The sequence below is a fragment of the Corvus cornix genome, chromosome 18 (assembly GCF_000738735.6).
Source record: "Corvus cornix cornix isolate S_Up_H32 chromosome 18, ASM73873v5, whole genome shotgun sequence".
Lineage (NCBI taxonomy): Eukaryota > Metazoa > Chordata > Aves > Passeriformes > Corvidae > Corvus > Corvus cornix.
Window position 1 is genome coordinate 2,215,896 of NC_046347.1, and position 21,184 is coordinate 2,237,079.

The 21,184-nt window shown below is 42.9% G+C and overlaps 1 protein-coding gene across 3 annotated transcripts in view; it reads left to right on the plus strand.

Moving 5' to 3' along the window:
* The window catches only part of LOC104695682 (myosin-1B-like), a 51,984-nt gene that overhangs the window by 16,094 nt on the left and 14,706 nt on the right, over positions 1 to 21,184 (plus strand). The window contains exons 38-40 of one of the 3 annotated variants that reach the window (XM_039562446.1): positions 22 to 126; positions 269 to 364; positions 770 to 1,283. The exons of 1 other annotated variant lie outside the window; for it this stretch is intronic. In XM_039562446.1, coding sequence (XP_039418380.1) covers positions 22 to 126; positions 269 to 364; positions 770 to 925 — 357 coding nt within the window. In that variant the 3' untranslated portion in view covers positions 926 to 1,283. Of the gene's footprint in view, positions 1 to 21; positions 127 to 268; positions 365 to 769; positions 1,284 to 19,934; positions 19,981 to 20,878; positions 21,135 to 21,184 lie in introns of those variants that run through there. One more of the 3 variants, XM_039562443.1, reaches the window with a different exon arrangement.

Consider the following 21,184-nt stretch of genomic DNA (forward strand, 5'->3'; position numbering starts at 1 on the left):
GGGATGGGCTTGTCCTTGCAGGTGCGGGAGCTGGAAGGGGAGGTTGATGCTGAGCAGAAGCGCAGCGCTGAAGCCGTGAAGGGTGTGCGCAAGTACGAGCGGAGGGTGAAGGAACTGACCTACCAGGTAAGGCAGGAGGTCTCCTGCTCTGACAGGGTTTGCTCACAGCAAGCCACATTTTGCACACACCATCGCCAAGGGCAATTGTTAATCCTGTGTGATGTAGCACCAAGAATTGACTCTCTTTCCTCTTTGCCAACCACTTTAGTCTGAGGAAGACAGGAAGAATGTCCTCAGGCTGCAGGATCTGGTGGACAAGCTGCAAATGAAAGTGAAATCCTACAAGAGACAAGCTGAGGAGGCTGTAAGTATTTCTCTGGGAAATAAAAGCATCTCTTTCTGTGGGTGTCACACAGGTGTCCAGGAGAGGAGTATCAGAAATTTGGAAATGTCAAAAATCACCAGTTGAGGAGGGGGACTTTGTCATCCAGATATACTCCCTCGGTACTTGAGCAGCAAACAAGTGGGAGAATAAGTACAGAAATGACAAATCCAAGGGGTGAGAAATTGCTCCTCATGTGTGACACAGTCCTGGTGAAGCTCGTCCCAGTAGGGTCCTGAAAAGGGAGGATGAGGAGCTCTGTGTGAGGCTGATGTGTGAGCAGTGGTGGGAGGGGGATGGAGATTTGCAGCCCCATAAGGCTGAGGTGCAGCAGGAGCAAAACCTCTGCCCTGGGCTCCTCACCCCTGACTCCCTCTCCCCACATAGGAGGAGCTGTCCAACGTCAACCTGTCCAAGTTCCGCAAGATCCAGCACGAGCTGGAGGAAGCCGAGGAGCGGGCTGACATTGCAGAGTCACAGGTCAACAAGCTCCGAGTGAAGAGCCGGGAGTTCCACAGCAAGAAGATAGGAGAGGAAGAGTGAGGATGTCATTAGGCAGCAAAGTGACCTGAGGGCAGCACAAAATGTGAACCCTCTGTCACTTCCTTCTGCAATGAGTCTTTATAAATTTGTCAACACTAAAGACCGTAGATGCCTTTGCATACAAAGCAGTAGTTACATTTTAGTTCTGCAGTTATTGAAGTGTTGATTGTGTTCAAACAATTAATATTCAGGAGTAAACTTCTGAATTTTCTGGAGTAAGATTCAGAAACTCCAGTACTCCAACTACAGTAAGAGTAATAGTTATGAGGGCAAACAAAATTTTTTATGCTGCACTACAGTGTTTCCCAGCAATGGAGTTGTGTTTTAAAGTTAGAATAAATAAATATTAAATAAATAATATTCTATGAGAAGAGAAATTGTAAACCTATGTTTTACAAGCTTATAAGCATACATATCAAAAGGAACCATTTTTATTTTCTAACACTGGAATTGAGAGCAACTCTGTTAACATGGCACCATAAAGAAATCTCCTAGTCTGACACCGTGAGAATACAGAGAAGCACCAAACATGGTGTTTCCACACTGCCAAACAGTGCTGCCTGTCTTCCTTTTGCAGCAATGCATGAGCTCTTTTGTATAAGGGAACTGATCACTGGGTGGAAAAAAGGAGCTGACAGGCCCTGGCTTTTTTTTCATCCCACGTGGGGTAACACTGCAGAATATAATGCATGAGCAGGACAAAAATGAGGAAAAGCTGACCATGAGGAAAGGCAGCAAGGATGTTTCCCAACCCCAGCCATTCTTGACCGTGCCCCAGTGGGGACCGTGCAGCCTGAGCAGGTGGCGAGTCTGGAGAACGCAGGTACCTCCACCCTGAAGCAAAGAGATCGTGCCCACTGGGAGATCACAATGACACTCACATTAGAGCTTCCTTTGTCTGGAATGGGTGTCTGGAGGCAACCTCCACAGGAAGCAGCAGTGCAGCTTAACATACAGAGCAGCCATTCACTAGACCCTGGCACGTCAGATAGCTGCTGAGGGAAGATTCTACAGGCAGGTGTGGGGAATGGTAAATGACACTTGGCTTTGACTACAGGGACTCTTACAGGTCCCTCAAGGTTCCTGGCTATCTCTACACCTCTGCATTTACAGCAAGTACTTCAAAAAGCTGTGAAACTGCTGGGAAAGCGAGCTGGAGATATTGCACAGCCTTTTGCACTGACCACGGCAGGCAGTGTGTTTGCAGCAACAGCATTCAGGATTGGGAGGTCCTCCTCTTCCCAAACACACTGAGGTTTACATCCAGGGAATCCTCCCATGTTATAACTAAATATGGAAGTAGTTTGCTGGGCAGCAGCTAAATATATTTAAGGAAAAGATGACGCCCCATATTGACTCCTGTTTCATTGTAAGTGATGCTCCTCAGAGACATCATCTCTATGTGTGAAGCTGTGAAAATTTCATCAGTGCCAGTGATATCAGGGCAACAAGGAAAAGAAACCTTGGGTACCTTTTTAAACCTGCTGACAGACTAGTAATTATCACAACAACATTGGGGACCATATTTCAATGCCAAAAATCCTTCTTCCCTTTGGACAATATTGCAATCACTCTCCAAAATTAACAAGCTTGTCTGACTGGGCAAGAATCGTGATGCACTTGAAGCACGTGAAGCTGTTGGGGCTCCTCTCCCACCTGTAAGAAATCATGGCCTGAGCATTTGTTCCTAAACCCATGCTCAACTGATGAAAGGTAACATTGCAGGTTCCTTAAAAGACAACACCTTGGGCCAGAATTCAAACTGCACAGGTGGGAAAGGGAGAGCAATCACAGCCATTGCACTGTGCTGACCTGGCCTTGCCACCAGCCATCCTGGAAAGCATGGCTGGAGGCTTTTTGGAATCAGAGCAGAATATTAAAGGGACCAGTAAGGAAAACCAATTTCTCCTGACTTTTGATTTGCTGCCTTAGCTGGAGGACAGGAGTCATTTTGCATTGGCACACTATTTCTGGAGTCAGACTGCTTGTGATCTGAAATGTGCTGATGCAAATGCCCATAACTGGCCTAAGGGAACATCTCTAAGAGAAGGTTTAAAATAGATGCAGCTGATGAGCTCCACTAGAGCTGCTGCCCCATGTGGACTATGGAGTTCTCTGACCTTCAACAGCTTGGGCATGGAAGACTGTGTCTCCCAGGCACAAAAGCATCAGCACTTTGAGAGGCACTAAGACATGGAGAAAGTACTTCTGCCCTGAAGACACACGTTCCTCACAGAGGCTTCTTGCCAACAATTCAGCTTTCCAGTTCTCCAAGTACTCATTGTCTCTGCCCTCAGCCCACAGCTACATTGCCTCGACCAGAAGGCACTTCCTTCCCCAATGGCAGAGCAGAAGGGGGCAAGGGAGTGAAAGAGAGAAAGGAAGAGAGAGGCAGAGGAGGTAGAGGCAGGTGGAGCAGGAGAGGCAGAGGGAGAGGGACAGACAGCAGAGGACATGTGGGTTGAGTAGATAGTGAAATAAAGAAACGGAGAAAGACAGTGAAATGCAGAAAACACCAGAGAAAAGAGAGGAAGGGAAGAGACTGAGAAAGATTAGAAAGAAAGAAAAATGGAGAAAGAAATACTGAGATGGGGAGCAAGAAAATTCATGAAGAGGAGGGGAGAAAGAGACAGAAGCTAGAGGTGGAAGGAAGGATGATAAAGAGAAAGGAAGAGTGCAAACAGTTTAACATCATTTGGCTGTTGGTACCTGACCCTAGATTTAATTCTGCTGCTTTTGATAACTGCTCTTGTGCACCCATCGTCCACCCACCCATATCAAGCCCAATACCCTACAATGGGTGCCTTGCTAAGAAGAGTAAGAGAGTGCCTTGAGAAACAGATCTGTTCTCTGAATCTCTGCTTTGTCCTGGCCCTGTAAGAGGGGCAGGCAGGTTGTGTCTGGTGCCTCCTCACATCCCAAGGCCTTGTGAGCAGTGATGTTAAAAGAAAAGGCTGAAAACACTGAAGGGGGGCAGCTTGGGAAAGCAGAAGTGCTTGCGGGAACTGGGAAGGATGAGTAGAATGTGGGACACTTGTTGGAGAGCGGAGAGGATGGGTTCACACTTCGGGCTTTGCATGACGTGACTACTTTGCAAGCTGGTAATACTTCTAGACACAGAATCTAGATGTGATGGTCTTCATGGCAGACACACAAGTCAGTGCACAGGGTATTAGAATTTAAGCTAGGCAGGAAGTTTTCCCATCCCTAAATGCTCTTGGAAATTTTCATAATTTCTTCCTCTTTTGGTATTCCAAAACACTTTTTAATGTTTGTCCCATCCTGAAGGACACCTGCCTGGGGTAACCAAAAATGTGGCTTTAATGAAGAATGGACTATGCCTATGTCTCCACATTGCAATACAGACTATTGAAATCAAACAAGGAGATGCTTAGAATTAACACAGAGAAAAATCTGGTTTTCCTAGGAGTGATTTGAGATTGTGAATGAGCCCTTGTGGAATTGAGGGGGAAACGGGCATGAAAAATGTAATACAACATAACACACTATAGCTCTGTATGTAACTGCCTGAATCCTACTCTGTTGCATGAGGTGTTAAAACTGGTTTTTAGATCATAAGTAACAAGTGACAATTCTTCAGAAGAGTACAGCCACATCTCAGACAAGGATGATATGCGTGTTTCTTCAAATCTTGGCATTCAAAAGCAAGGTTATCAAAAACAAGTGCCCTTATGATACCTGTTATCTGTCAGTGATTTCAACTGCTCAACAAGTTCTCAGACATGTTTTCTAGGAGGAGCAGTCACTTTTTCAAAATTGCACTGTTTTAGTAACCCTGATTTCCTTTTGATCCAAATCCTTCTCCACCTTCAATTCCTTCTACCACCTGTTGTCTTTCCTCTTGACTGTTCTACCCAGACACCACCCAGCCCTCTCACCCCACACACCTGTTCTGTAACAGGAGCTCCTCAGCTGCTTTGGTGAGTGATGGAAAGGGCATCCTGAAGGTCATGTCCTCATCCAGGACCCACTCTCCAGATCTCTTCCATGGATGCTTCCTGGAAACACAGGAGGAGCCTAAATAACTGTGCAACTTTGATATTCACTCAGCACCTGCCCAGGTATTATATTTTTACCTTCTGCTCCACTTCACAGTCAAGTGATGCTGAGATATCTTTGGAGTTGCAGTTTCTCTCTTCCTTCTTTCTCTTCTGAAATACAGAAGTGTGAAGCATTGTATGTACTTACGTGGCATATTATGCTATACCATTAAGATATACCATAAATGCACTGAAAAAATTAACCTTGAAGCAGTCTCAAGAGAGTACAATTAGGAGACAGAAGGATCTTCAAAGCCCCTCCATGCTTTGGTGCATGGGACAGGGCAGTCTTCACAAGTTGGTTCTAGCCTCAGAAATACTAGCTTACCTTTGCCATGGCCGAAATTTCCCTGTACCTCTTCTGTATCTCTCCCCCTGAATATTTTTAAGATTCTGGTAGTTCTGTTCATCAACCTGTTTTACCCAAAAACCAGTTAACCCTTCCACACTTGCCTCATATGGAATTTTTGAACTACATAGCACTACGACACCACTTTGGACTAGACACTTCCTGCAGGGAAGCATGCATTTCACCAAATCCATGCACTTCATTAGTCAACAGGAGAAAGGGATGTTAGGTTAAGGAAAGTGTGTCCTACCATCTCCAGAGTCCAGTGCCCAGCTGCATCTTAATACTGGGAAGTGTTGGGATGAGAAGCCTTGCTCTGAATGATCAGTGTTTCAGCAATTCTGTTTCTTTGGTGCTAACATTCCTGGCAGCTCTCGTTTTACACAGAGGGCAGCAGAAATGCTGCTGCAGCAGGAGCTGAGCATTCCCTGTCAGAGAGCTCATCAGGGGTCCATAGAGTACATTGATGCCTCCAGCATGCCCTGTCATACTGAGAGCATGGCTGACAACAGCACAGGCAAGCTGCAAATCTCACAGAGAATGTTTCTTGAATAAAGTGTTAGACTGAATAATCCATAGATTTGTGAGATATGACCCCCTTTTCTTCATTTTTTTTCTTTTTTTCTTTTTTTTTCCTGGAGATCTTGATACTTTTCATTACTTCTGAATCACAGTTTAGTCTTTTATCTGACAAGATTCACATCTGGTACAGCTGAGTATAAAGAAGAAAAAATACTGTTCATAGCAGGGGAATAAAATTGCTTCCATGATAAGATTAGCAATGGCAGTCTGAAGGCATATTGGTTCTATTGTTGATCATTCAGAGACATGCTGTAACAGCAACAGCGCTGCACCAAGAATAATTTTCATCAATGTGATTAAGAGAAAAATGATTTTTAAATTAAAGCTGTTTGAGGAGCTAGCTCTAGATTACCAAAAATCCCATGGGAGTTACTTGTGAGTTTTTTGGTTGCAATGAAGATTTCAAGAGCATTCAAAAAGCCAACAGATGATCAGACTATAAAAAGAGCACAGACCTGTGCAGAAGAGCTGATTTTTCACTAGAGAGCAATTAGGAATATTCCCACTTTTTTTTAACATTACGTTTTGGAATAAATAGAAGAATAGCAATGCACCAAGAATAGAGGGTACTTATCCAATTCTGCTAAAGGAATTAAAATCTGATGAAGCCGTATTACTTTCTGGTGCATATAAACAGTGCTCAAATCAATGCCAGGGAAATGAAAATTGCAAATAAAATATCAGGCTTTAAGAGGGACTGAATCTGAGAATATATCGCAGCACTTGTGATTTATGTATCAATAAACACTGCTAAATAAGGAAGAAAACATGCTGCAAATACTAACACAGCTTTTGTAGACTAAAACCAAAGTGTGCACAAAAAGGTATCATCATCAATGCTGGGTACTTCAGTGCTCAGGCTGGAGCAGAGAAATTCAGTAGCAGCAACATTAGCTTACTGCCAGCTCTCTGGTTGAGGCCAGAACCACTCCAGTGCAGAGCTGTGCTCAATTAAATCTGAGAAGATATATAAAATGTTATCAAGGAAAACAGGATTTTCTGTCGATGGTAGCTCATTTCTCTATTTAGATGAGAAAGGTCTGTCCACAACATTTACTTTCATCCCAGGCCTGAGATCTTTCCTAGGACAGTAGGATTCAATGTAGGCAGATCATTTGTGAAGAAAATTCAAAGAGGAAGAGACATGAGAGACTATGAGACGCCCTCTTTTTGGCATAGTTACTTTTAACTTTGTCTGTTCCTTTATTCAGTTCAGGTACAGTATCAGAAATATCTGTCTTTCTCTACACAGGAGGGAAGAAGTTTGAGATAAGAATTTGCTTAACCAATATTGTTATTAAACCCCCTTGCAGACATTATCAGAAATAATCAAAATGTTGGGTGTGCACCAGCTTCAAATATCTTCAAATCAATGGTGCTAACATTATCAGGGATTCTATCCTGATTAGCCCATGGGAATGATTGGCAGGAATGGGTTCCCAGCAGAACAACCTCAGAAAAGATGTAGGTGTAAGTAGCCCGGAGAGAAAGAAATTGAAAAACAAAAAGACAGAGACCCAAACTGTGGAGTACAGTAAGAAAGAATTTCAGAAAGAAAACGTATAAATAAAACAAGAATAGTGAGTAAGACTCTCTATGAAATGAAATGTAACAGAAATTAATGGTAGTAGTACAGTCTCTGGGCTGCAGAGCAGCATAGGCATGCAGCACCTTTCTGACTTTCTGACACCAAGACTGGGCACAGTGCAGCCACAGCACAGATTTGCTATACAAGTTCTGCAACCAGACAACATCACAAAAGATTTGGGAGAGAAAATCCATTGCGATTCCCATACAGACGTGGCTCTAATTTCTATCTCACAGATGTGGGAATGGAACAGGGTCAAAGTGGCCCAATTGCTTTTCTGAACTGGGGAAATGAGCAATGTCATAGTATTTTTGGGATCAGGCACAAGTCAGATGTCCATACACAGCAAGAATGAACCCTGTCTCCAAAAGGCAGGAAGGGGTCCTCCATCAGGAATCTGTGCACTGAAGTCAAGTCCAATGCAAGGGAAGTAATATGTAACCCCAGTTCATTCTCTCCTTTTCATTATCCAGCCATTTAGCCCTTGCTGAACAATGCCAGTGGAAGAGTTTTATCCATATGAGTGACAGCAACTGATCCATCATGCAGTACAGTTAAGCAGCAGCACACTTGTCTTCTGCTCTAGAAAGGCAAGACCAGAACAATGGCAAATCTGGTGACAACTGCAAAAGACTTACTGTCATCAGAGAACTGGAGCTGTTGGAGCCCAGACGTACAAACAGTTCTGGAAAAATCACGGGCTGCAGGTTTCTGCATGTTTCAACAAGACATAATTCAGGAGCTTGGGAAGCCAGGATTTTGCAGCACGAAAAAAGAAGGTGTTTTTGTTAACAGAACATTAAAAGAAAACATTGAACCACACCCTAAAAATTATATAAATTATATCCATAAACAATGCAGGCAAACCTTGCTTTGTACAATGGCAGTAGGTAATCAAACACAGGTTATCTGAAGAAGTGGGAAAGTCCTCTGCTTCCTTCAGATATCTAACACCTCTCAGAGCTGCCTTTGTACAAGTCATGAGGAGCACACCATGTGGCCTGAGGAGACTGCGATCCAGGGACAGGTCTTGGGCACACAGAGTGTGCCCAGGTACCAGAAGGTTCCCTTTGTAGCTAGGAGCATCTACACTGACTCTGCTGGAACCTCATCCTGAACTGCCCGAGGGGAACGAGGTGAGGTCTCTTGTGCCCTTGGTATTTGTGCAAGCGCTCAGTGTGTTCACCTGTGCGGGTATGTGGCCAGCTGTGTATATATGTACATATGTGTTGCATATGTGTTCTCCATGTGCCTCTGCCTTCTAGGAATTCTTGCTCAGCCTCACTGCTTGGTTGGACCTGGACTTGGGTCTGTGGTAGTTTTGTCTCTGTCACAGTGCCAGACTCAGCCTTGTTATCTGACAAGAAAACCTCAGGAACAAATCCTGCGTGGAAACCGGTCTTAAGGTGGAAAACAGTCAGGCACTGAGCACTGGGAGATAGGGAAAGGAGTGCTTCCCACCAGACAGCCTGTCTGCCAGCTGATGCCCTTCAGCTAGCAGGGCTGCAGGGGCCTTTGCTGCTCAAAATATTCTGGCAGTGTCTGAGACAACAAGTGAATGACAAACATATTTAGCAAGTTCCTCTGGCTGACCTGGCTGGGAAGGCATCAACCTCCCTATTTCTTTTCTGTATTAGCCACACGTGTTATTTGCTCAGTGCTGACAGGGAGGAAGCTTGATGGAAAGCAAATAGATCAAAATAAAAGGAGAGGAACCACCAGAATGGTGGCTTTGTGATCAAAGTGTCCAGCCCAATATGCCCTCAGAGGACTATCAGTAAAAGCCTTTTGCCACAGGCAAATCAGGCTTGTCTATTTGGGACATTTCCTGCCAGAAGACATGGCAGAGCATTTGGTTCAAGGCAATAGAAAATGCAGGTCTCTGTGAGAACCCCTGTTCATTTCCACAGAGACACAAACTCTCACACAAACACACACTCTCCTGCACAGTTATATAGCCTAAAAATGGTTCTCTCATCATCTGCAATTTGACCATCACAGTTCAAGAAACACATTTCCATCATTTTCTTCTTTCAGTCTTAATGGCCAAACCATTAATTTCCCTTTTCCTTTCTGAGAGGACAAAGCTGTGCTAGTGTCAGCACCCAGCCTGTGCTGTGTCCTTGCTCTGAACTCCTTGCATACCTCCCTGCTAACACACTGCCTGTGCTGGAAGCATCTTGAATGCTTTGCATGATGTGGAAGCCAAACTTCCTTGTTATGCAGATTAATAGATGCCATGCCACAACCTGTTCCCAAACAATCCAAGCAGCCATTGCATAAGTGGATTGCTTCCTGGGCATGTTAACTGCCCTTTGCCACTGCATGGACATCTCAGGTGAGGACAGGAGGGAACTGCTGCTTTGTCGAGAGCCAACTCTGTGAAGCCCAGAACCTTCCCTGGAGCTAAATGCAAGTCATTGACAACCACTGCCCAGTGTTGTCCAGTCTCTGTGGGACATTGTCAAGTTCCCAATAACACGACTCCCTTTTCTGCAATACTTCTGTGACCAGGGAGCATGAGCTGTTTTCTCTGGCACTGATGTATCATTCCTGGCTGAACAGAAGGAGGATAGAACTCATTTGAGCATGAAATAGGTTGCTAAGTGAAATCTTCCGTGACATTCAGATATGCAGTCTACAACTTTCCTCCAATTTTTTTCTGAGTTAGTGCCTGTGGAGACTCCTGATATTGAAGACTCAGAGAACAGAGATGATGCTGCAAACACTTCTCACGAGCCAAACACATGATGATCCTGGTTCCCTGTGGAAAAGTGATGCCACAGAGGATACCTCCCTCCTGTTGTGTTACACAGGTAGGGGTTAGTCCAACAGGATACAAGGACCCTTCTTCTGCAGTTCCACAGCCACATTTCTACTACCAAAGGAGGAAATAACTTCACCTCCCAATGCGAAAGCAGAAATGAAGAAATCACTCTCTCTGGAGCAATTTTATCACCGAAGAAGAGGAAAATATTTACTCTGTGACACACAGGAACCACTTTTCTTCTCAGAGAGAGCTATGAATGCTGTTTCAAATACTTATGTGAGAATTGTGAAGACGAAACAGAAAAAAAGGGAGTGAATCTGGCCACAGTTAACAGTGTCTATAGTTCTCTGAGGAAAAACTAGTCCACTTACACATTCACACAGAGATTCACTCCCTGGAGGGCTTCAGACTCTGCACAGCAACAGCAAGGCAAATACAGATCAGAAACATTAGAATACCATAAATGGTGTGGGACAGACATATGTGGGCATGGTTGTGAGGAGAACTATCACTTTAAATGAAATTCTAACGTCTAAACAAATGTATAAATCCCTGAGTTCTTATATTTGGCCCAGATCATATTCCCTTTGCAGCTGGTGGAGTCAAATGCTTCAGAGACCTCTAACCTCCCCCTCAAATTTTACAATGTCAGCGAAAAATTAGATTCTTTCTTCTGAAACTTGACTCCTGAGAGCACTGATATCAATAGTCTTAAAAATAGGCCCATCAGCTGGGGTCATCAGAGATGTGTTTGCATTGGAATTGCTAAGCCAAGAGATTTTCATACCAAATCAGGCTCCAGTGCATACCCCCAGCATAGGTGAGTTCATTTTTGAGAACCTCATGGACTTTATGTACACTGGAGAGACAGACAACTCTTTTCAACTCTTCAACACAAACATGAATCAGAATGATGGATATTTTCAAGCACCCTGTACCATCCCTCCCACTGAAAACAGCATTGAGTGTCATCTGACACAGGCATCTGAAATGTCAGCTCTTGAAAATGCTCTGTCAGCCTTGGGCTCTTCAAGCTGGAGAGGAGGCAGCCAGCAGATGTAAGATAAGGTCTGTAAAATCTAGATAGGACAATGAGTTGGAGTGGATGGATGGCTGAACTTCCCTATACCAGAAGTAGGGGCATCAGGTGAAGTTAGCTGGTGGCCAAACACAGAGGGACAGGATCCTTCAAACCAGCCATTGTTATCTACTCAGATCATCACCACCAATGAGTGGCTACTGAAGATTTCCATTCATTCAAAAATCTGCCAGACAAATGCATGGAAGCAGAACCAGGTGCAGACTCCTGATCCTGCATACAACAAAGACATCAAGATCAGGATGAGCCTGAGCCAGGGGCACCTGAGGAATGGGGTAGTGTTCAGGGAAAGCCTCAGCCCATCTGCCTGTCTCATCATTCCTGCGCTTTTCAGCCTCAGACCCCATCGAGGCTGAGCCACTGCCAGGACAGTGCTCTGGGCTGGCCACTGGGTCCTGACATGTCTGTCACAACAAGCCAACAGGCAGCAGACAGGCAGGGATGTCCTCCTCGCCAAGAGGCCATGGAGAGCCTGGAGCCCAGGTGCTGCTGCTCTGGAGCCAGGACAGCCCTCTGTTTGCACAGGCAGCAGAAACTATCACTGGGTAGGGCTGCCCACACAAGTATCTCCAGCACAGGGGAGGACTTACAGAGTATACGTTTGTCCTTTAATGTCAGAAACAAAGCAAAACTAACCTTGTTGGTCTCTGGGTCAAAGAAGACCTCATTTTTAGTTTAATAAATATAGACAAAGCCTGGGCTTGTATCAAGGATCTACACTCTTATGGAGCCTTATATCACCTATTCTAATAGGATGCTTCCAAAGAAGGAAGTCTGCTGCTCCTGTAGGTTCCCAAACAGTGCATTTCCGTAAGATCCTTATGTGTCTGCAATAGACCTGCAGGAAATGTACTGCTGTGAGTAGGGAATAATGAAAAATCTGAGTTACAGCTCATAATACATCATCTAACTAACCCCACTTCCAGAAAGCTTGGGAGGAAAGATCAGAGCTGAGTAGACTGCTCACTATTTACCACTATCAGAGACTGGTTCAAATCCAATTACATATTATTGGACTTGGAGTTGTTCTAACTCCAAAGCTGCTTCCTCATGGAAGAGCCAGAAAGCTTTAGGAAAATACCCACATGTGCAAACCTAAAGCCTGGCAAAGTCTGACAGTAAAGCTGTGTGAGTGAGGGATGCTGAGGAGTGCCTGAAGCAGAACAGTGTTCCAGGAAAGGGCAGAGGAAACAGAATCTCACAGAATCCCCACCTTGGCCACATTCACCAGCCCATGAGTGCAGCTGCCCAGCCAGGCTCTTAACCTATTGGTGTCATGCCCTCATGGCCACTATAGAGTGGGAAGACAACTCTGTCAGCATCATGGGAAGATCATTCCTTCCTGGTGCCTGGGCGCCCTCAGTGCTGATGAGTGTGTGGAGCTGGGTAACAGGAATCACGTGTGATTTGTGATCCTGCTCGATATTGCGATCGCTCTGTTGTGTTTGCATTGTGACTCCAGCACACTGCTGTATCACCATGCTGAATCAAAGTCACATGCAACATCAAACATCTTCAAATAAGTAAATTTAATATTAAACATTAAAAACCCTTCACATATGGAATATCCAAAAGGACCAAACCTGGTCCCTGTCATAATTTCCTAGGAGGTGCTCACCTATGAAGTTGTTGTGGGATGCAGGTGAGAGTGTGCTGCTTCTCACAGCAGATAGAAAGGAATTAGGCTCTGGTATGACTTACTTTTACAGAAGAGCTAATGACATTGCTGAATCTGTATGGGAGGCCAATCCCTCTGGAAACTTAAGTCAGCAGAGAAGAGTGAAAAAGAACTAATAAGAACTTGATGAAAGCCAAGAATTCCAAAGTGCTGTACTCCAAAGGATGCCATGACAAATGCTGGTCACATCATTCATTTTATTTGAGTTTATCTTCAAGAGACCTTAAAGCAGCTGAGAAAGGTCACAGCCCCGTTTTAAACTACACTTGGATTGGCAAATCTTAATAATTTCATCCTGCTCCCGCTTCCTAATATACTACCTTGCTTGTACAAGAAGTAGGGAAGGCAGTTAAGTAAACTGTCCAATTGTCCTAGCACACCTAGTTAGATAGTTATTTTTGTCTTTGAAAAAGAACATGCTCTTTCCAATTAGCCTGCAAAGAAGGATTTTCACAGTAACTCAAGATGAAATCATGGCCTCAAGTGAGAAGGTGTGAACAAGTTGCAGATTTGCAGGAGGATGGGGGCGGGCAGGGAGGGCGAGATAGACAATGCAGGGGTTTTTTGCAGATCTCAATAAGAAAGGTCCAGCAAAACCTGGCTTAATAAAACAGCCAGTTGAATAGTGTTGTGAATGGTATTCTCCGGTTTAGTACCCCCTCTAAAACCATGTGCTGTTCCCCCTGTCCCTCCCCTGCAGCGCACTGGAGAGGGGAATTGGAGGCACAAAAGGCAGAGATCAGAGACTGAGATACGGACAATTTGCTGGAAATAGCAGTGAGATAAGAAAATGAACAGTAACAGCAATTATACTAATGACAGAGGGTACAAGAAAAGATATGATTCACACAGAAAACAACCCCTGACAATATAGGATGGCTCCCTAGGCCCTGGCCACCTTCCCTCTACTGGAAGGGACCCCTTCTCCTTAGAAGAGACTCCCTTCCCCCACCCCCAGCAATGATGTGAGGTGGTATAGAATAACCAGGTTCTGAGTAAATATCTTCAGATGCTGGGAACCCCAGCTCTAGATGGGCCCAGGATGGATTTTCCCAAGGTGCACCACACAGATCCAATTGGTGGAGAGGTTTCCTCTTTTCAAGTAATTAGTGCTACTACAATTATCTTTAAAAACATGATTCTATTCATAAAGGATGTGCACATCAGAGCTTCTTTTTGCACTTTTAGATAAAGGCAAGACTATGCAGGTGATGCATAACCATTACAGAGAGGGAGATGCCTGCAGGGATGATGTGGCTGAGTGTGCCCTGCAGCTGAGAGATTTGTGATGCACAGCACAGCCCTAAGGTGATGCTGGATGGGCAGCACAGCTCAGCGTGGGCCTGGGCAGATTCAGGTTAACTGTGATGCAGATCACTGACTTCTCCACATATAGTGGTCTCCTGGTCAGGATTGAGACATTCTACCCCTTGATACAGACAGAATTTACCTTTCTCATAGATATTTTAAGGTAGAACTTGTGTTAATAACATAAGGAATTCTTAAGTCCACGGTGGAAGGACCAACCGAGTAGGTATCTCCAACTCCTTGAATACATTTGTCTTACACAAGGCTCCAAAGACAAATAGTGTCTAATAAGAGTCATATTTCAACCCATGACCCCAAATCAAATCTCTGGCACAGATCTAAGGTGAAAGTCTCACTGAAAATTAATTGTAACTGACAACTATGAAAATCAACAAATTCACACATCTTTGCAGCGGTTTGGCATAAATCAGTTTTGTAATGTGATAAAACCAACACTATTATAGAGCTATTATACCCCTAAACCTAATATTAATGTGAAGGAAAGTGTGTAAGAACACAAAAAAATCCAGAAACAGCAAATCCAGCTCTGGGAAGCAGCCAGTGAGCCAGGAGATCCAAAAAAAGGCATGGGAAAGATATATCCCAAGTGTCCCTAGTAAAATACATCAGTACATGGGATGTATGGTCATGTCTCCACAAGCTACAGAAGGCCCCATCCAGCCTACAACATCCATTATCCCAGTTTCGAATCCCATTTCTAATTCCAAATCTAGTTCTTAGATCTCTCCAGAAGAGTAAAATGCCCACCAATATTTCCCACCTCTTGCTGTACCCTCATTATTTGGTTTTGTGGTATATTACCCAAATTTCTGAATTTACTTGCCAGACTATTATTCAGTGCATGCAAAATCTTAATGGAAACATATTTCATATACACTGAACGACAAGAAGGTCACTGGGAGTCCTCAGCAGAAGAAACAATACCTGATGAAGCTTTATGTGATGAAATTATCATTTTAGTGACTAGGACAAGAGCAGTGTCTGTTGTTGAGTTTGACCTTAGTGAATCTCTTGGTTCTTTTGATCCTGTGTTCCATCTTGTCAAATAAGAAGGAGCGGGAGAAGGTGCTCCAGGCACTGGGACAGAGACTTCCTTGCAGCCTGTGGAGAGGACCACTGTAGAGAAGACACCCACATGCAGCTCAAGCATGCAACACTGGAGGAGGTAGAAATATCCTGGAGGAATTACAGCCCGTGGAGAGCCCATGTTGGAGTAAGGGAAAAGTAAGAAGAGGAAGAAGCAACAGGGAGAAACTGTTATGGAATCACTTCTACTTCCCATTCCCTACCTGACTGGACTGCTCGGAGATGGAGACAGAGGAGTCAGGAATGAAGAAGTGAAGTTGAGTCTGGGAAGTCTTGGGGAAAAGGTGTTGTTTTAATTTTTGTTTCACAAACTGTGTTTATTTTAATTAGCAAAAATTAAATAAATTTTCCTCGAATGGAGTCTGTTTTGCACATGACAGGAACTGGTAGGCAGCCTCCTTGTCTTCATCTTGAGCCATGAGCATTTTCATCCTACTGTCTCCCTATCCCCTGTCAAGGAGGGGACCCCAAGGTCAACACCGCATCATAATGACCTTTCTCTGCAGTATGCTGTGACGAGGGGCAAGAGGCACAAACTGAAACATTGGAAATCTCATTTAAATATTAGAAAAAATAATTTAGCAGTGAGGGTATTCAAGCACTGGAACAGATTGCTGAGATAGCAAAACCTGGTACAAAGTCCATATTCCTACTTACTTCACCATAACCTGTAGTTGCAACTGTGAGAAAATTTAAGTTAGGAACTTCTTGCCCAATAATTGCCATAAATTCAGTTATGGCTTGCCTTTTTAATGATTTTATTCTTACAAGAGGAAAACCACTTAAATAAGATTTTAATAAAACAGAACATGATAAACCAAAAAGTTAACCATAAAATATGATAAACCATGTAGTTTTTCCAATCTGTGAGTTTCACTCCTCTAGATCCAAGGTGAATTAAACAACATTAGAAACAATGCAAAGTGCTGACTAGACTAAAAGTATTTTATTAATAACTTATATATCCTTTGCACTTTGAAATTGAATGAATTTTCGTTTGTTGTTTTATTTTCTCCTCCACCATGGGGTTATTTTCTTTAATTATTGCAACGTAAGGAGAAAAAATAGAGAAGACAGTTTTTTATTGTTTTAATTAATTTCTTTTTTCTCTCTGTAGCTTTTAAAAAAAATTAGGAAACACTCAGAATTTATAGAACACCTAGTGAAGTGAAGGAAAATTTCTGCTGGAAGAGATTGCTTCTATGATTAAATAGATAAGGGGATGAGGGGGAAAAAGGAGTGAAGTTCAGTAAGGATTTTGATGTTGTATACTCCAGAAATCTTTTTGAAAAGAATTTATTGGATAGATGGACTATTAGGTTTGTTAAAGACTGAGTTCAAGGGATAGTGATGAATGTCTTGGCATTCAGTTAGCTGTCAGTACCCAGTGCAGCAGTTCAACACTCTGCCCCACATCGTTCAAACATTTTCATCAGCACCTTGGATAATGATGATTCCTTGATTCAAAGTGTCTTCTTGGTAAGTCGGAAAGACAGAAGTGAGCATAAGCCAGCAGCGCAGTCTTATCATGAAGGAAACAAAGCATATATGAGGCTGCACAAGGAAGAGTGTGACCATCAGTCTGAAGGAAGTTACTATTTTCCCTTTATTCAAAGGGAAAGTAGTGTGGCAGTGGTAGGCTACCAAATTGGTCAGCACACATGGCCTACAAGGATTTTAGTGGGGCAAAGAGCCTGGGGAGTGGTTCAAGCCTGTAACTTCCTGACAGGCCATCAAGAAAGTGAGGAAGACAAACTCTTGGTAGTGTTACATGATAAAGCACAAGGAGCAGCTTGGAAGCTTTGAGCTTCTTGTTGTCATTCAGTAAGTTGAGAGTGTACCATGAAAACAAATATTTGAGGGATGTGAAATGATTTCATTACTTGAAAACATGACTAGGGACCCGTAGCGATCCCATATCACCAACTCTTCTATGGTCTTATGAGGTTATTGTTCTTTTTCTACTGTAGACAGATAAATAAAACCTGCAAAGGAGAAAGATGAGTTGAAGACTGAGGTCAATAACTTGTCCAGTACTGTGAAGTCCACCTCTACAGTCACAGGAGAAGTAGAACCCTCACTTCTCTGTATTTATGAATCTTTTTTGCATCCATGAGTGAAAAACTTTTATGCAATCCTTTCCAAAATTTGAGAACGGCAGAAAGTAGTTTAGGCACAAGTTGTCACTATCCCATCCCAGTTAAAAACATTCTCTATAAAGTCTGAAGTTTAATGGGATCATAAGATGTCACAAAGATGGAAAAATATTCAGAAAATTCACAGAACATGAAGAGGCAAGGCAATGTATGAGAACTCAGAGCCCTAGAATGGATTTTGGACCTGATGTTGCACTCACTGCAGGAAAATATATATATATGAGGTGCTATTTCCTGAGCAGGGCAGGTAAAAACCAGGCACTGTAGAAAGTGGTCCTCTATTGTCAGGCTTCTAGGTTGGGAAGAAACAGAAAAACAAGTCATCTGTCATTCCTTCTTGAATCCGTTGCCTTCCCAGATGATTCTTGTTGCTCCAGAAGGTGAAACAAAATGCAAGATATCAAACTGACAGAGAGGATGGTATACTACAAGTGTGGTCTTTGAACCAGAGTACTGGAATCCATGTCATCTTCTTTAATTGACATGCGCAGAGAACCCAGGAGGGAAACTGAATTATAAAGAATCATTTTGCAGCTGCAACTAGGCAATTAAACACAGTAACAACTGTAAAAAAGGATATCGTATGGGAGGTTTCTTGTGGCTATATCACTTCTAGCAGGAAAGCGTTACGTTTCCACACAACTCAGAAGTCATTATGTCAACAGTAAGAGACAAATTTACCAAAAAACTGCAGATTCATCTTGGAGTTCATTTCATGTGACACATAAAGAACAGTCAAGTCTATTCTTTGTTAAGGTATTACGTAATGCCTTAGAAGAGGAGGGGGAAACTCTCTCCTTTCTTTCTCTCCCTTTACCCTGTTTTGTATGCCAGAGGATGATGTTTTCTTCAGTGACAGTTCTACAAATACACAATATTATTTTTCAAACAGAAATTATAAGATCTCTACATTTATTTTTCAGAAAGACATTGGCAGTCTCTTAAAAGAATAATTGATATCAGATGTTTCAGTCAAACATGCAGTGTTATAAGCATACAAATGTTCTTTATAGCAATGAGTTGAGAAGACTGGTCATCCTCTCTGACCTTTCTTACAGTGCTCCAACTTCCTGAAGTTTGAGGGAAAATACGAGTCTTCAGAATATGGCAGAGAATCACACCTCGTCCCAGCTCCAGAGAAGGACTCTGAATAGCAGATCCTACCTAATTCTTTGCAAAGGAAATTAAAAGCCTCCCAGGAGTTCTCTATAATTCTGTGGCATTTATGTTTGTGCTTGGGAAGGCTGGAGGAGGACAGCTTAGGATCTAAATCCCATCCTTGCATTTGGTAGCTGCAGCCACTGTCCAAGGTTTCTAAAATAGCAGGAGGTTGGCAGGTTAAAACTGCCAATAAACCTAAAAGATGAAGAATGCAAAATGCATCCTTAGGAATTCCTGTTTGTGTGACCTCACTGAAATTTCTGCTGGACATACATCTGAGCAAACCAGCACAATCAAACATGGAGAATGGCAAAATAATACCTTTCAAATTGAATTTTAAATCACAGCCAATCAGCAATATTTCAGAAGCGGGTAAAATATGTAATTAACATGAATCAAGGGGGATAATGTGTCTTGTCTGATCTTTTGAAAGTACCCAGCAAAAAGCCAAGGAGTTGTAAATAGGTGCAGTAACACAAGCATGATATGGTCATCCAGTCGTGGAATTAGACTATACTAGATTGTTCCTATTCTTTATTCCCAGAATATTTCAGAAGAGGTTCCCTCCAAAGCTCTCATAATAGTAATCCTCACTACTGCTGAGTTCTGAGACACACAAATCTTATATGTCAAAGAGCAATTAACAGGAGAAGATAAGCCAACGATTCCAAGATCCAGTGTCGTGCTCTATTTGCTGAACAGCACTTCCTCCTTCCTAGATTCCTAGTCATAATATTTATAGGAGATTTATTCACATAGCTAGGAAGACCTCAAATATTTCTAAATATATCCTCAAGCACAAATGGCAATCATGCACTCAGTCAAGTTTGCCAAACAATGCTTTGCCAAAAATTTTTTGACCTAAGAAAGAGGAGGAGGGAGTTGAATGTGCAAACCAGAACCTATAAAAGTGCTGGTAGGACAAGCCTGTTCTGTCTCTGTGGAAGGATTAAAGGTAAGAATAGGGACAGTTGGGTGCTGGCAGAATCCCACAGCATTCCTGCTGCCTGTGGAACTGCTGTCCTCAAAGAACTGTCTGCCTCAATAGACATGTTCCTTCTCTGTTTAAGTCACTAGCATGTTTTTGCTCTGTGACTTGTTCTTGGGAGTCTGTGCAATGATAAGAAAGAAGTTGTCACTTCTATTTTTCAGTATTGACCAGCTTCCAGGCTGAGAGTCAACTGGTGACACAAGAGGTAAGACTGATTTACTTACTCCATAGGAACAGACTCCAGGTCTGCTTTTTTTATGCATTTTTAAGGCCACTTCCCATACCCCTTTTCATCTGTGCACACTAAAGCAGTGCAATTCTACCTGAGCTGTGCTGTCTAAAAGAGCAAATTTCCTTTCATAACCATGTTGGACGCATTTGTTTGGTACCTGCTGGGAAATAATTGACCTCTAACACACAGACTCTTAAAAGAAGATTGTCTGTAAACAGAAGACCAGGAAAGAAAAAGTGAATAAACTGCACATGTATAGTTAAGATTGTGTCAAATCCCTCCAAATGTTTTTTATTGAGAAGTTTTCCTCTTTCAATACAAGTTCATATTAAAGGGTGAGCTTGAACTGGAAAAGGCAGAACAATTCCAGAAGACAAAACTGATTTCTCTACAGAGGAAAAAAGTGTGCATAGACAACTCAGACCTCTGCTTCTGCTTACTCCACATCTTTTTCCTCATGATACTTCACCTCTATAGTTGGCACAAATTTCATGGGCTAAAATGGGCAAGAGAGAAAGAATATAAGAGGCCTTTTATAGTTTTGATAAGATGACTTCTCTTGCTATCTCTTCTGCTCCTTCTTGGTATTTCTGCTACATCTTTGGTTAGCACCGAATCTGCCAATCAATCCAATTTTCTGTATAGCCTACTAAAACACTATGAGATCTAATGAACTGAACATGTAAACTGGAATAAGGGAAAAAAACTTAACCTCAGTTAAAGACACCTACCTTCTCTAAGATTAAAGTAAATTAAAAGACATCTAGGGTAAAAAGCAGGTAAAGCAGAAAGGAAGACCACAATAATAGGCAGAGAAGAACACTACAAAGCCTAAGGTCATTGCTAAAAACAAATTTCTCCCTTCACTCAGCACTTCTCTCCACTTCAGCGACGTGGCTTGCTGCACGCAGTAAACCACAGCCATGTCTTCGGATTCTGAGATGGCCATCTTTGGGGAGGCAGCTCCTTACCTCCGAAAGTCAGAGAAGGAGAGAATTGCCGCCCAGAACAAACCTTTTGATGCCAAGACCTCTGTCTTTGTGGTACATGCAAAGGAGTCCTATGTGAAGAGCACAGTCACAGGCAGGGAATCGGGCAAAGTCACTGTCAAGACTGAAGCAGGCGAGGTGGGTAAAATGCAAGATTTACAAAGAGCAGTTCATTCCCACTCTGGCTC